General features: G+C 41.8%; 1 protein-coding gene and 1 pseudogene across 1 annotated transcript in view; one reads left to right on the plus strand and one right to left on the minus strand.

Annotated features, from left to right (window-relative positions):
• MTARC2 (mitochondrial amidoxime reducing component 2) overlaps positions 1–14,625 on the plus strand; it is a 72,192-nt gene that overhangs the window by 5,789 nt on the left and 51,778 nt on the right. Inside the window, exons 2-4 of the mRNA XM_007936944.1 lie at positions 8,162–8,335; positions 11,978–12,140; positions 13,774–13,914. Of these exons, the coding sequence (XP_007935135.1) occupies positions 8,162–8,335; positions 11,978–12,140; positions 13,774–13,914 (478 nt within the window). The remainder of the gene's footprint in view (positions 1–8,161; positions 8,336–11,977; positions 12,141–13,773; positions 13,915–14,625) is intronic.
• Positions 3,362–4,690, minus strand: LOC103193680 (annotated as a pseudogene).

A 14,625-nucleotide genomic window follows, 5' to 3' on the forward strand; every position in this document is an offset into this window, starting at 1 on the left:
CTTGACTGCTAACCAGAAGGCTGGCGGTTCAAACTCACCAGCCACTCCTCAGAAGGAAGATGGGGCAATCTACTTCCACAGTGATACTGCCTTGGAAACCCAAGGATGGGTCGCTATGAGTCGGGTCTGGCTTGACAACACGTAACAACAGCAACAACAACATTCTGGTCCCTTGTTTCTCCTGCTTCTTTTTCCTTCTTTCTGTGGACTATGATACTCTGTTGTCTCTGAGGCTTTGTGATGTTTTTGTCTTTATATTTAATTGGTGACTGTATGTTGGAGTGACTTGCCCACAATTTTCATTTTCTTTATTTTGTTTTTATATTATCTATGCAAGCAGGGTACTGTGCTCCTCTATTTGCTAGTGGGCAGTACTTATACACTCACCACCTGTCTCATTTCCTATTGTCAGCCTCTTGTATGTCCCTGCCGACCTTGGCAAACAGAGCCTATTCATAGGTCCCTGGAATCTGAATGAGAATGCTACCACTTTAAAATCCAAAGTGGTTGCCACTTGTAAAGATTCATAATGGCTGCACCCTCAGTCACTTTAAATATCCAAAATGGCTGCTGTGTGTAAATAATCTAAATGGCTGTGCCCTCTGGAAGGTGGAAAGTCAACAGCTCAAGTTGTCTCCCTCCTTGCTGTTTCCCTTCCTAGTCATAGGCCACCAGCGCAGTTGTCCTTGCAGCCCTTGGTGACCAAGGTTGATCTTTAGGTCAGTTCTCAGGTCCCAACACCACTTGGAAATATTCAGGCTGTTGGTCCTGTCAGAGTAGCTGTCAGTCCACAGCTCCAACTATTTCTGAACTCACTGTTTTTGTTCTGATTTTTCCACTAGTTGGTGCCTAATCCATTTCAGCATAGTTCCTTTCAAAGCTCAGGGCTCCAGAATTAGCTTCTGTATCTCTGTCAATTGGTTTTTCTTTTGTTTGTTGAAGAGGGTCTGTGTTGCTTGTCTGCATATCCCTCCATCTTACTGGAAGTCCAGACTATTAACTCTTGGAATTGAGTTTTTAAGTTTATTATCCAGTATGTCATTCCTGTCCAACTCTTGTGTCTTTACCCTCCCTGTGATAGGATTCTGTACTCTCCTCATTTGAAGGCTTAGTCTTTCCTGCTCCCCATTGCTGTTGGTTGCTTAGGGCCCTGTTGTTTTTTTGAGGAATCTGATCTGGCCTCCTGCACCAATCCCTATACCACATACTTGGTTTTCTGTGTAAAATCAAGGGGTTGTTGTTTAGTGTTACTGACTTTCTTCTAATGAAAAAGTCCATTCTCCACATGTTACTCCTTCTCTCAGATGAGCAGAACAGAGCTAATTATTAATTCATTGAATGTCATTTGTGTCCAAGAGGTAAAAAATATATCTTTTACTTTGTGTCATTCACCTTTTCCCTTTCAAACTGTCACTTGGCTTTTCAATCGCAGTTATAAGCACACAATTTTTAACCACTACTTCCTACTGTTAACTCCCAGAAGTTTGATTATGTCTGATTATATAACATGCTGGACCAGTTGTCAGGGACTTTGAGCCAGATTGAAGGACTAATGTTGGGAGATGGATGGGAGATGAGAAAATTCAGGCCAGGGAAGGGCTGACTGTCACAATGGTATGCAAACAGGTGTCACCCCTTTTGGACATGTGTCCGGACATGTGCAGATCCCAGAGGGTGTCTTCTCTGGGAATGGGGCATGTGAGAAGTTAAGGGTGCAAGTTTTCATGAGGTTAACGAGATCAGGGTCCCTCAGAACTCTGCACCCAAGAATAAGGCTGGAAGTAAGGAACAAGGCCCAGCCTCAAAGGAAAAGGGCTGTAGCAAAGTAGGCAGGAAATCGTTGGGTTACAAGACCGACCCAGAGATAAGCAAGACACCTAGAAAAAAAAATCTGTCCTCCTCAGAAGGGTAGGGACTTGCTACTGCCCAGCATTGACAACTCTTGGGAAGGAAGCAGACAAGACCATTACCAAAATGCCTTTATGTGTTACCATCACCACTGTCACACCCTCACACCAACACCTGTGCCAGTTAGCAGAGAACGGGCTGCCAGTCATTGTCTGCTGGGTTGGCTGCATGGAAAGGACAAATTTGATAGCACTTGACAGGGACTTTGCCTGACAGGGGGGTTCTAGGTGAGAAACTACCTACTAAGGTCAGGGAAGGGCAGCAAAGAGCTCTCCCTGTGCTCCCATATTAGATGTCCTCATAGGTTACTTCATACATCTCACTTGGTGCCAATCATATTTTGAAATGTCTCCTACAGAGACGCTGCCCCTTATTCCAGAAGGGGCTTCTTTAAAATCGTTATAGTTATTTTATTTGGTTATATGTCCAAGTTGGCATACAGTAGGTACATTTGTAAGTTTTTTCTCACTATTTAGAGAGATAATCTTTTTTATTTCCTTTTAATTTTTATTTTTCTATATTGCATACTTTTGATATAAAATATATAATATATTTTAAATCAACATTGTCATTTTTATTTATTATTATTATTATTATTATTTGGATGAAAGTATACAGAGCCAAAGTTATACCATTTTAACAATTTCTACACATACAATTCAGTGACATTCGCTACATTCTTTAAGCTGTGTTACTATCCTTTTCCAAATTATTCCACCCATTATCTTAAATCCACTGTCCCCTAAGTGATACATCTAACCTTTCCAGTTGCCGTTGTCAATTTGATCTCACATAGATTATTTTTTGAAAATGAACATACTATATATTTAACATTCAATCTTCATGAAGACGTGCAATATGGTAGTTTTACTGGGGGAACTAACCCTACCTAGGACATGATTCCTTGCTGGGGCTTAGCAACAGGGTCCAATTCACACAAAATACTAATTAAATACTTTGTTGAATAAAAACAATACCAAAAAAAAAATGCATTCAAATGCTTTCTGAAAAAAAAAGACAACAATAAAAGTGTTAAAAACCTTTTCTATTCAGGCTAATGACAAAAACACTAAAGGCAGGTGTGCTATTTTAACATAATTGGCTGATTTAATACAACACACATCTTTTAGTCCACACGTATATTATTAAACGATAGAAAACATCTGATACAGACATTTCCACAGAAGTGTAAATAATTTTCTAAGGAAGACTTTACAAACCCTTTTCTTTATAACCAACCCAACAGTCGTCTACTCTAAAAATGATAAAGCCAACGACATTCTTCACAAGAGCTAATGACTAAAGTCACTTTGCTGTCAATATCTGTATTTCTGATCCATTATGAGCATTGAGACAAGATTCAAATATTCCCAAAGAAAGAAGCACAGTGTGCTCTGTGATCACCTATTCAGCAACATCGAGCATGGCTTTCAGAACTATCTTGTCCCAGGAATTAAATAAGGTCAGCCACATTCATTTGCATTTCCTCCATTGTATTATTGTAGAAAGTCTCAATGTCATGAAGAGTCCTCTTGTCTTCTTCAGTAACAAAGTAAGTTTGTAGCTACATCTTTCCTCCCAAATAAACCCCCTCTGCCAATTTTGCTCTTTATTCAAACATAAATCTTTATTCAAATCATAAAGCTTTGTTTATGATTCCACATCTAAATTATGTCAGTGCTATTTCTGATCGCCATCTCATCATCAATGGCTGCTGTCAACTCCTGTGAATATAATTTTCACGATTGGTAGGTAGATCATAGCTTATCACTAAAGGTACTTGTTGTACATCAACCCCGTGAGCCAGCAAGTCAGTAGTGATCAGAATGCGGCTTGACTGATTGGAATTTCCTCATGATCACATCTCCCTCCTTCTGGTTCATGTCGCCTTGCAATGCAGAAACTGTGAAGTCCCTAGCATTCATTTTCTCAGGGAGCCAGTCTACCTTGTGCCCTGTATTGAGAAAGATAACAGCCTTTATAATCGTCAGTGTCTCAAAGAAGTCACAAAATGTATCCAACTTCCATTCCTCTCTTTCCACACTAATATAGAATTGATTCTTTCAAGGGTCAGTTCTTCCTTCTTCACCTTCAGAATTTGAATTGGATCATGAGCTTTTTAGTCACTTCTAACACATCAGTTGGCCTTGTGGCAGAAAGCAGCATAACCTGAATATGTGTATTTAATTTTTGAAAAATCTCATAGATTTAATCCTTAAGCCTTTGGGTCAACATTTCATCTGCTTCATCCAAAACAAAAAATTTGATCCATTGTGGAGAAAGATATCACCTCTTTCACATATCATGTACTTTCCCTTGAGTACCAACAACAATATATGGTGCTTCAGCCTATAGTTTTTGCATTTAATTTTGAGCAGTGGTGCCACCAATGCAGGCCTGACAAGTTGTTCCCTTATAGTCTCCAAGTGCCAGAATTTCCTTTCGGATTTGTTGAGCCAGTTCTGTGGTGGGGTCCAATACTAGTGCTTGGGTGTCCTTGGACTCAATCTCCAGCTGTTGTTACAGGATGGAAATAGCAAATATGGCTGTCTTGTCAGTACCTGACCGAGACTGAGCAATCACATCATACCCTTTAACACAAGGAATGATAGCTCTCTGCTGAATAGCTGAAGGCTTCTCGAAACCATAGGTATAGATGCTCTGAAGAAGCTCCTTTAAATTCATATCATCAGTTATCAACAATCTCATTCAAACTGCTCTCGATAACACCATCCATTCCCTCAGGACCATCATGTTCTCTGTTGTTATGTGCAGAGCCCATAACATGTTTTGTGTTTGAAAAGTCACTTAGTGCCTGACTAAAAGACTCATAGATGATTCTTTAATCATTCTGCTCAAAGCAGAAGTAGTTTAAGTAATTAAGATAAACCATTTTTTGGTTCAAAGAAGACTTCAGGTGATAGTTTTGATTTAAGATTTCAATATTAACTCAGGATAATAGTTTCAGGGGTTCATTCAGCTTCAATGGTTCTAGAAAGTCTGGATTTCATTGAGAATTTGAAATTCTGTTCCACATTTTCCCCCTCTTCATTAGGATTGTTCTATAGAACCCTACCATTCCTGTGGGTTCAGTAGTGGTAGCCGGGCACCACCCAGTTTTTTTGGTCTCATGGCAGATGAGGCAGTTGTTCATAGAGGCAACCACACAGGCATTTGATTTCCATCTCCCATTCCCGATGCTTCTTCCTCTGTGGCTTCAGGTGAGTGGAGAGCCATTGTTGTCTCCAAGTGACCTTGGATTGCCACTTGCTAGCTTTTAAGAAGGAGCTCTGGTAGCATAGTGCCTAAGGCACTTGACTGCTAACCAGAAGGCTGGTGGTTCAAACCCACCAGCCACTCCTTAGAAGGAAGATGGGGCAATCTACTTTCGTAGTGATACTGCCTCAGAAACCCAAGGAGGGGTCGCTATGAGTCGGGTCCGACTCGACAGCACATAACAACAACAAGATTTTAAGACCACAGTCACTATACAACAAATTAGCAGGTAGAAAAGAAGTATTGAGACAATATTAGTCCAATTGATTGGGATGTCCCTTGAAACCATGATGCTAAACCCCCAAACCAAGAAAAAAAATCCTGTGAAGTGTTTGGTTTAGTTGTTCATAAGTAGCTTCAACAGCTTCTTCTTTTTTCTTTTTTGGAAACATACATATAACACAACATTTGCCCATTCAACATTTTTTAAGTGTACTGCTTAGTGATATCAATTACATGAATCTGTTGTGTAACCATTACCCTTAAATGATGCCAAATTTCTCATCACCATATGCAGAAACCCACTGCTTCCCAAACAGTTTCCCTTCTCCCACTCCCTTCTGCCTTGGTAACTTCTAATAAACTTTGAACTTTATATATTTGCCTATTCTTTTCATTTTTTTAAAAAATATTTTTGTTGTTGAGAATATTCACAGCAAAATGTGTATCAGTTCAGAAGTGTCTCCATGTACAATTCAGAGACATTGATTACATTCTTCAAGATGTGAAACCATTCTCATCCTCCTTTTCCAAATTGTTCCTCACCCATTAATATAAACTCCCGCCCCTATTTACTCTTTTGGGTGTCTGTGTCAATTTGATCCCATGGAGAAAGTTCTTTAAAAGATTGCAATGTTCAAGGCAGACATTCTTTACAATATTTGCCCTTTTGTGATTGCTTTATTTAAGGGGCCATCCTTTTCTATTCAGCTTATACCTGGAAGGCCCCAGATGCTCTGAATTTCAGTTGCTGCTCAGTCATCAGTCCATCAGAGGTCATCACCCACTTGTCTGCTAATTCTAGGTTCTAGCTGAAATAACAATCTTAAGCTTATTTTCCCTCAGGTGGAACACATTTTTCTTTTTTTTTTTTTTTTTGCAACCAAATCATATGTGCACTGTAATCCAATCTATGCTGTACATAAAAGCATAAGTGATTTGGCTGGTTCAGCCCCCTCCCCACTCATGTCTCACCCTACTCTCCCACATGGAAATGCCAAGTTTGAAAACAGCCTAGAACAGTGCATTTTCTAAGACACAATGCAGTTCTTATCTAACACATGATTCTCATGCATCTTTGTTCCGTAAGTCAGAAGGCATGCATATTAGTTTCCTACTTACCTCACAACCGGTTGCCATTGATTTGATTCTGACTCATGGTGACCCCGATTATGTCAGGAAAAGGTATGCATCCTAGAGATTCCAATGGCTAATTTTTTGGACGTAGTTTGCTGGGCATTTCTTCTCTGGTGCCTCTGGTGGACTTGATTCTCCAGTCTTTCAATTGCAGCCAAGCAGGTTCTCAGTTTTCACCACTCAGGGACTCAATCAGTTTCCTAGGGCAGAGATTGAAGTTACTTTGCCACAAGCCAAGGAATACTTGGGGTTGCCAGAAGCTAGGAAAGAAAAGGTAGGATCTTCTCCTAGAAACTTCAGAGGGAGCATGACCCTGCCTACACCTTTATTTGGGACCTCTGGTTTCCAGAATTAGAGTGAACAAATTTCTGTTGTTTTAAGCTACCCCGTTGGTAGTAAGTCGTTATGGCTGCCCTAGGAAACGAATGAGCACCAACTGGTTGGCTTAAAAGCAACAGAAACTTATTCACTCATAGTTCTGGAGGCCAGAAGTCCAAAATCAAAGTGCTGGCATGGCTATCCTCCCTCTGAAGGCTCCAGTGAAAGCTGTTTAATTTTCTGTCCTATCTTGTGGCAGCCCCAGTTGTTCCTTGCTTTATGTTGTATTACTCTAATCTCTGCTTCTATCTTCATTGCCTTCTTTTCTGTGTCTGTTTTCTTCTTAAAACACACTAGTCATGTTGGGTGGGAGCTCTGATGAAGTAGTGCCTAAGGCATTTGACTGCTAACCAGAAAGCTGGAGGTTCAAACCCACCAGCCAGCCATCCCTCAGAAGGAAGGTTGGGCAATCTACTTCTGTAGTGATACCACCTCGGAAACCTAAGGAGGGGTCGCTATGAGTCGGATCCGACTCGGTGGCAGTGCATTTGGTTTTTTGGTTTTGGTCACGCTGGAATAGGGATTACCCTACTCCAGTACGACATCATCTTAATTTGATTATTTGCAGAGACCTTGTTTCCAATAAGGTACATTCACAAGTACTGGGGGTTAGGACTTGAACAAAACATTGTGGGAGATACACTTCAACTCGTAACTGTGCGTGAAGAAGAAAGGCTACTTAGAACGTTTCTTGACATAGGATCCACATGCCACAACAGATTAAACTTAATAGAGGCTGATTTGCATCATTTCAGAATCAGGAATATCACAAGACCTTTATCTAGGGTTCCATTCCACTGGAGCTGGTAGTCTTGGTCTGTGTCATCTTATTCCACAACAAAAAGACCTGGAAGATATTTTGCTTCTCCCAAGGCCTCACAAAGATGTTTAAAAGATCCAGGGGAGTTTCTGACCAAAGTAGAGTTCCAAAATAAACAACATAGTTGTTTAAGCAGTGAAATAAGTTCCCTAAACCAAGCTTGTTTTCTGGGTTTTCATAACTGGATTCTTAAACGTTGACCAGACCCTTTCCTTCAGGGTTGTTTCCACCAAGCAAGCCCCTTTTGGGGGAATCAACTTTTGGACTCAAAGAATTTGGCCAGACCTGGATAATTGTCTGGAAAAAAATTGTTAGGTCCCTAGTTGGGGAAGGTTGAGGGTTTTGATGAATTAGAAAGTAGAGGGAAGCCATTGAGAGAATGGAAGAGTGTTTTCTGAGTGCTCCCTTGTTTTTTCTCTGTAGGTTTTGGCTGGTGGTTAAGGAAGATGGACATATGGTCACTGCCCGTCAGGAGCCTCGCCTCGTTCTGATCTCCATCACCTATGAGAACAACTGTCTGATCCTTAAGGCCCCAGGCGTGGACCAATTGGTTTTAGTTAGCAAGCTGCCTTCCTCAAACACCCTCCAGAACTGCAGGTGCTCTTCCTGGGGGCATCCAAAGACTGCAGTTGTTGTTGTTAAGTGCCATCGAGTCAACTCCAACTCATAGTGACCATGTACAACAGAATGAAACACTGCCCGGTCATTTGCTATCCCCACAATCCTTGCTGTGCTTGAGCACATTGTTGTAACCAGTGTCAATCCATGTTGTCAAGGGTCTTCTTTTCACTGACCCTCCACTTTACCAAGCATGATTTCCTTCTCCAGCACTGGTCCCTTCTGACAACATGACCAAAGTACATGAGACAAAATCTGTCCATTCTTGCTTCTAAGGAACATTGTGGGTATAATTTTCCAAGATAGGTTTCTTCATTCTTGTGGCAGTCTATGGAATTTTCCATATTCCTTCCCAATGCCACAATTCACACGCATCAGTTCTTTTTCAGTCTTCCTTGTTCATTGTCCAGCTTAGATGCATATGAGCGATTGAAAAGACTATGGCTTGGGTCAGATGTGCCTTAGTTTTCAAAGTGACATCTTTGCTTCTTAACACTTTAAAGAGGTCTTTTGCAGCAGATTTGTCCAATGCAGTACCTTGTTAGATTTCTTGACTGCTGCTTCCATGGGTGTTGATTGTGGATCCAAGTAAAATGAAACCCTGACTCCAATAAGTCTGATTTTTCTTTAGGCTCCTCCTTGCATTCTGTCTCGCTACAGTTTGTAGAGTAGAAGATGATATTGGTAAAGGGAATATCTAAGAGAAATCTAGTCTGGGCTTGAGATTAAGTCAGTGGTAAGACATGAGTGGGTGATTAAAGAGGATAACAGTAAATCAGCAGAAATCAAAATCCTCATTTTTTCACTTCTCTACCACTTTTGTTCTGACCCTAGCTGCACATGTAGCCCTTCTTCCTTGACCCTAGCCACCCAGAGCTAGGTGAGGGCTCACAAGTTAAATGACATAGACTGCCAAGTCCACCCAAGACCTCAGATATTTGGGAGTCCCCGCAACACCCTCACTTCTCATCTGCAAGCTACAAATTCAGGTTTTTCTCACTATACTTTCACTATGGGAGACACAAGCTCACTCCCCTACCTTGGACTCCCTTACTTCTGATCTATTGGTTACAAATTTGTTGGTTCTCTCTTTTCCCTCAGAATACCAGCTATAAGCTCATGGGTTCCCAGTTTCTCTCACTTCTGATCTGCTGGTTCTGATTTCTCCTTTGGGTTCAATAATTTGCTGGAATGACTCACAGAACTTATGGAAAGACCACACTCTCAGATGTGGTCTGGAAGCCTACATAACAAGACACATCAATTACCAGGAAAAAAAAAATCAAGGGTTTAAAATTATCTTTCAGGAATATGTTAGTTCTGCTGACATAATGGGAGCTCTGGTAGCATTGTGGCTAAGGCACTTGACTGCTAACCAGAAGGCTGACGGTTCAAACCCACCAGCCACTCCTCGGAAGGAAGATGGGGCAATCTACTTCCGTAGTGATACTGCCTCGGAAACCCAAGAAGGGGTCGCTATGAGTCGGGTCCAACTCAATGGCACATAACAACAACAACAACAGTTGACATAATGCTTAAAGCATTCAGCTGCTAACAAACAGGTTGGTGGTTTGAACCCACCAGCTGCTCTATGAGAGAAAGACAAGGCAGTCTGCTTCTGTAAAGATTTACAGCCTTGGAAATTCTATGGGGGAAGTTCTACTCTGTCATAAAGGGTCACTGTGAGTCAGAATGAACTCGATAGCAATGGCTTGTTTTGGTTTTCTCAGGAACCTAGGGCAAAGACCAAACTCTTTGGGCAAAGGTAAGTTCTTTACCCCACACTGATTTAGAATGCAGAGGACATAAAAGATGCTAGTCTTTAGGGTTTATCTCCTTTCATTCTGTTGGTGGACATTTATTCAAAATTGCCAGCCCTTCTTGCCAGGCAGACAAGGGAGTAAGTGGAGTCTGTATCAGCTGAATCTCAGGATTGGCGATAGTGATGCTGGAGCTTTTTAAGGTGGCTTTGAGATCGAAGGCTGAGACTAAGGTGTTTGTGGCAGGAGGGGTGTATAAGGATTTACACTAATGGCCTAGGGACATGCCTCAGGCCACTTCTTCCTTTCAGTGATGGGACTCTCTATGGGACTGCCAAGTTCCATGTGTTGGCCCTTGTTGCCCAATTTTTATGTTTTCTTTGCTACAATTTGTAGGAGCTCTAGTGGTGTAGTGCCTAAGGCATTTGACTGCTAACAGAAGGAATTTTGGGCAGTCAAAATCGACTCAACAACAGTGAGGTTTTTTTTTTTTTTTTTTGCTAACTATATTTTAGTAGTTTACTTTTGCTTTGCAAATTCGTAGAGTGCTAACTAATAATATTCTAATGTACTTACACAATGAACGCTTTGTGCCAAAATGTGAAGAAAGTAGATTTTGCACAAACACCCAAAGAATTGAAGGAAGAATGACAGAGGGATAGATCCATACAGTCTGTTTCAGGGTAAGAGACAGTAAGGATTGGCAGATAAATAATTTTCAGGAGTGGGGAGGAGCATTTAATAATTAGTATTCCCTTACCTGTTGGGTGCTTTCTCTTCTTCAGAGTATAATACTAAGTTTACCTGGGTGGGTAGAAGGTGAGTGGTAGAAGCATGTACATTTACATGCAAATACTGTTTTGAAGAAGTTGACTGGAAGTGCTGAACTCAGGGGCAGATACTTAAAGAACTGATAGACAATGGCACCAAATCCATTGAAGTAGGAGATGGTGGTTGCAGGAGAATTTTAGAGGTGAGGCTGAGGGCCAGGAGAGGACCATGAGATGTGTGTGAGGACCTAGGCAAAAATGAATCAGAGGCTAAACAATAGCTCCAGAAAAGGGGGTTCAGAGAGAAGGAACACTTTCAAGAACTGTTAAAATAACAGCATCAAGATTTGACAGTAGATGGGTGAGGAGGTCACAGGATAAGAAATCTCTCATCAGATGATAAGAAATCTCTTGTCAGGCAAGGATTAAGGGCCACTGCACAGGGGTTCAGCTAATTAATTTTAAGTACACAACTCAGTGACATTAATTATATATGTCATGTTGTACAACCATCACCACTATTCATTTCCAAGTATTTTCATCACCTCAAACAGAAATTCAGTACCCCTAAGTAATAACTCTTCATTCCAGCCCCTCTTCCAGGCCTTAGTAACCATGAATAAATTTGATCTCCATGCATCTTTCTATACTAGATAATTCATATCATAAATGGACTCATACAGTATTTGTCCTTTGTGACACATTTATTTCAGTCAACATAATGTTTTCAGTGTTCATCTATGTGGTAGCATGTATCAGAATTTTATTTCTCTTTATGGCTAACTCATATTCCATTATATGTATACACCACATTTTATTTATCCATTCAACTGTTGCTGGACACTTGCATGGTTTCACCTTTTGGCTATTGTCACAATTTGCATTTTAACTGTATCTCTGGGTGATTGGCATGCATAATAGAGTTTGAAAAGCACTTTTCTAAGTTACGTTCTGCTCCAATCACCCTCCTCTTCTGCTCTAAGGGCCACTTACTAGCCTTCCAGGATAGTCAGTTCCCAGCAGTCCACCTGTCCGTTCTTTACACCGTCATTCAGTGTGTTGATATTAGTAACCTTGGTGTTTTCTTCCAGGTTATTCGGTCTTGACATTAAGGGCAGGGATTGTGGTGACGAGGCAGCTCAGTGGTTCACTAACTTCTTGAAAACAGAACCTTACAGGCTGGTTCAGTTTGAAACAAACATGAAGGGGAGATCATCAGCGAAAATCTTGTCTCCTTCTGTACAGAAGTATGAGGTAAGCTTACAGAGGATTGCTCTTCATGTCCATAGGCATCCTTCTCTTTCTGCCTCCTTTCTTTGCTGACAAAGAGTCTATCTTGGGAAACCAGTTAGGAAAGTATTGCAATGGCCAGGGTAAGTGGTAATGAGGGCACAAACTGGGGAGACATAGTGATGATAGAGAGGAAAGAGATATTTCAGAAGTGGAGTCTGTAGAGTTTGAATATAGATACTATTCAATTCTTATCCAATAATCCTCATTCAAATAAGGATTTGAGTATGGGTTGGATCAGGCTTGAATGGGAAAGGTATGGAGGGAGCAGTTGAGGACTACTCCCTGGTTGCCAGCTTTGGGCAGCCAGGTGCATAGGGAACTCAGAAGGAAACTGGTGTGGGAGGCCAATGTGAGAAATTTGTTTGGGACTGAGATTAAGTATCTTAAAATTACAAAGCAAGGGTTTCTCCAGACCCTTCTTTTGCAGTCAGTACGGTATGGTTATTTCAGGTGCTGGAAGACATCTTGTCCTAATTAATACTGCCCACCCTGCCAGTTAAGGTCCACAGATGAACACATTGATTCTGCAGTGAGATAAAGTGTGAAATGCTGCGAGTACTTTGGGAAGTTTCTTCCCAGGTCCCTAAGCTAGAAGCTCCTTGAAGTCAGGTTTTTTGCTTGTCTTATAATTTATATTTGCTTTATCTGTTATCTCATTTAAATAGAATTCAGAAAATGAGTGGAGAACCAAAAGACTTGGGTATTTTTCTACACTTGCTTCTTCAGTGCTGGATAGTTGAAAGTAGTACATTATTGTCTCAGTCACCTAGGCTGCCTGGAGCTAACCATTCTGAGGGAAGAATGGGAGTCCTTCAGTAATTGGGTTGGTTGTGTGTGTGGGAGCTCTCCCATTGGGTGCTGGGATGAGAAAGAAGGACAGGAAATAAAGAAGAGAAAAAAACTTAGTCTTTGTCCACTTCAAGTTCAAGGGCAGGGCCTTTGTTGCTTTTCTTCACTGCTGTTTCTGCATTTAACACAGTGCCTGGGACATGGTAGGTATTCAATAAATATTTGTTGAGTGAACGAGTGTTGTTGAAAGTAATTATCACTAGAGCTGACTGGTGGTGTAATGATTAAGTGCTTGGCTGCTAATTGAAAGGTCAGCAGTTTGAACTGACCAGCGGCTTCATGGGAGAAATAGCTGGTATTTGCTCCCATGAAGATTATGACCCAGCAAAGCTTACGAGGCAGTTCTACTCCATCACTTGGGGTTGCTTTGAGTTAGAAGTGACTTGTTGGCATCTAACATCAACAACAGAGCTGACTGGCAGAAGGCCTTTCCCCTGTTTGATAAAGATGTGGGAGGGCTTCAGTGCAGGGAGCTGACATGACGATCAAGAAAGATGAGGCTGGGGAGACATCTTTGGCGCAAGCCCAGCCTGCTACCTTTAGCTGAGTGTGGCTGTGCAGAGCTCCATGGAAACTTACCAGGCAGGCCACGTTCCAGTGCTCCCTTGGTTATTCCTAACCCCACCATATCACCTCTCTCTTCTGAACTCAAGTGGTTTTGCTTCTAGGCTTTGCTTAGTTTTGCAGTTGGTCTAAGAATTTTCATGGAGAAGTGAGGCCTGATTGTGCTGTGTTCTTGTTACAGGTGGCCTACCCAGACTGCAGCCCAATTTTGGTCCTCTCAGATGCCTCCCTGGCAGATTTGAACACCAGGCTGGAGAAGAAAGCAAAAGTGGGGCATTTCCGGCCAAATATCATGGTGACGGGCTGCAGTGCTTTTGAAGAGGTAAGCAGCCCACTGCCTTTGTGCATTGCATTCAGATGTGTTGTTTGTGACACTAAGAGAGCTACCATCTCTTTTAAGTGTCACCACAGATCCTCCAAGATTTCAGCAAGGAATAACCTCCTTCCCTAAGATTTACTTAACTTGATAGAGTTTTTCCATATTGCTGATGCCCCTCAAGGGGCTGCTGATTCCTCTTTAATGTTCTACCCCAAGGCAAACAATCCTGTGGTAGTTATGTTTGTGTGTCAACTTGGCTGGGCCTGGTTGAGTGGCTGGGCAGCTGGTGGTAATTATTCCCCGTGATGAGACTGGCAATCAACTCCATGGTGGGATCTACCACAAGCATCTGAGTAGCTGCCTTTGGGATGTGTTCTGCTTCCTGTATATAAGGAGAAGCCTTGGGAATGGCCTCTAGCCTATGGCACACTTGGACCCTGTCTGTAGCTGTGTCATTGCTCAGCAGCCTGCTATGCTCTGCTGACCTTGGGACTTACAATGGACTTAAGTTAATGGCCTGCCATGTGGTTTTTGGTAACATCAGGACTGTGCCTTTTTACTTGCCGGCCTTGGGGCTTCTCAGCCTCAGCAGCCAGCAGCTGTCTGAGTAAAGAAATGCCTGTAGTTCCAGTGGGCCGGGAGCAGGAGGCAGAGCTGGATCCCAAGGTTGAAGGGCTTTCACCCAGCCCTGAGAGCCTGGCACTTTGAACTTGG

This window comes from Orycteropus afer, unplaced genomic scaffold, assembly GCF_000298275.1.
Source record: "Orycteropus afer afer isolate SDZICR_OR568_19922 unplaced genomic scaffold, OryAfe1.0 scaffold00039, whole genome shotgun sequence".
NCBI lineage: Eukaryota > Metazoa > Chordata > Mammalia > Tubulidentata > Orycteropodidae > Orycteropus > Orycteropus afer.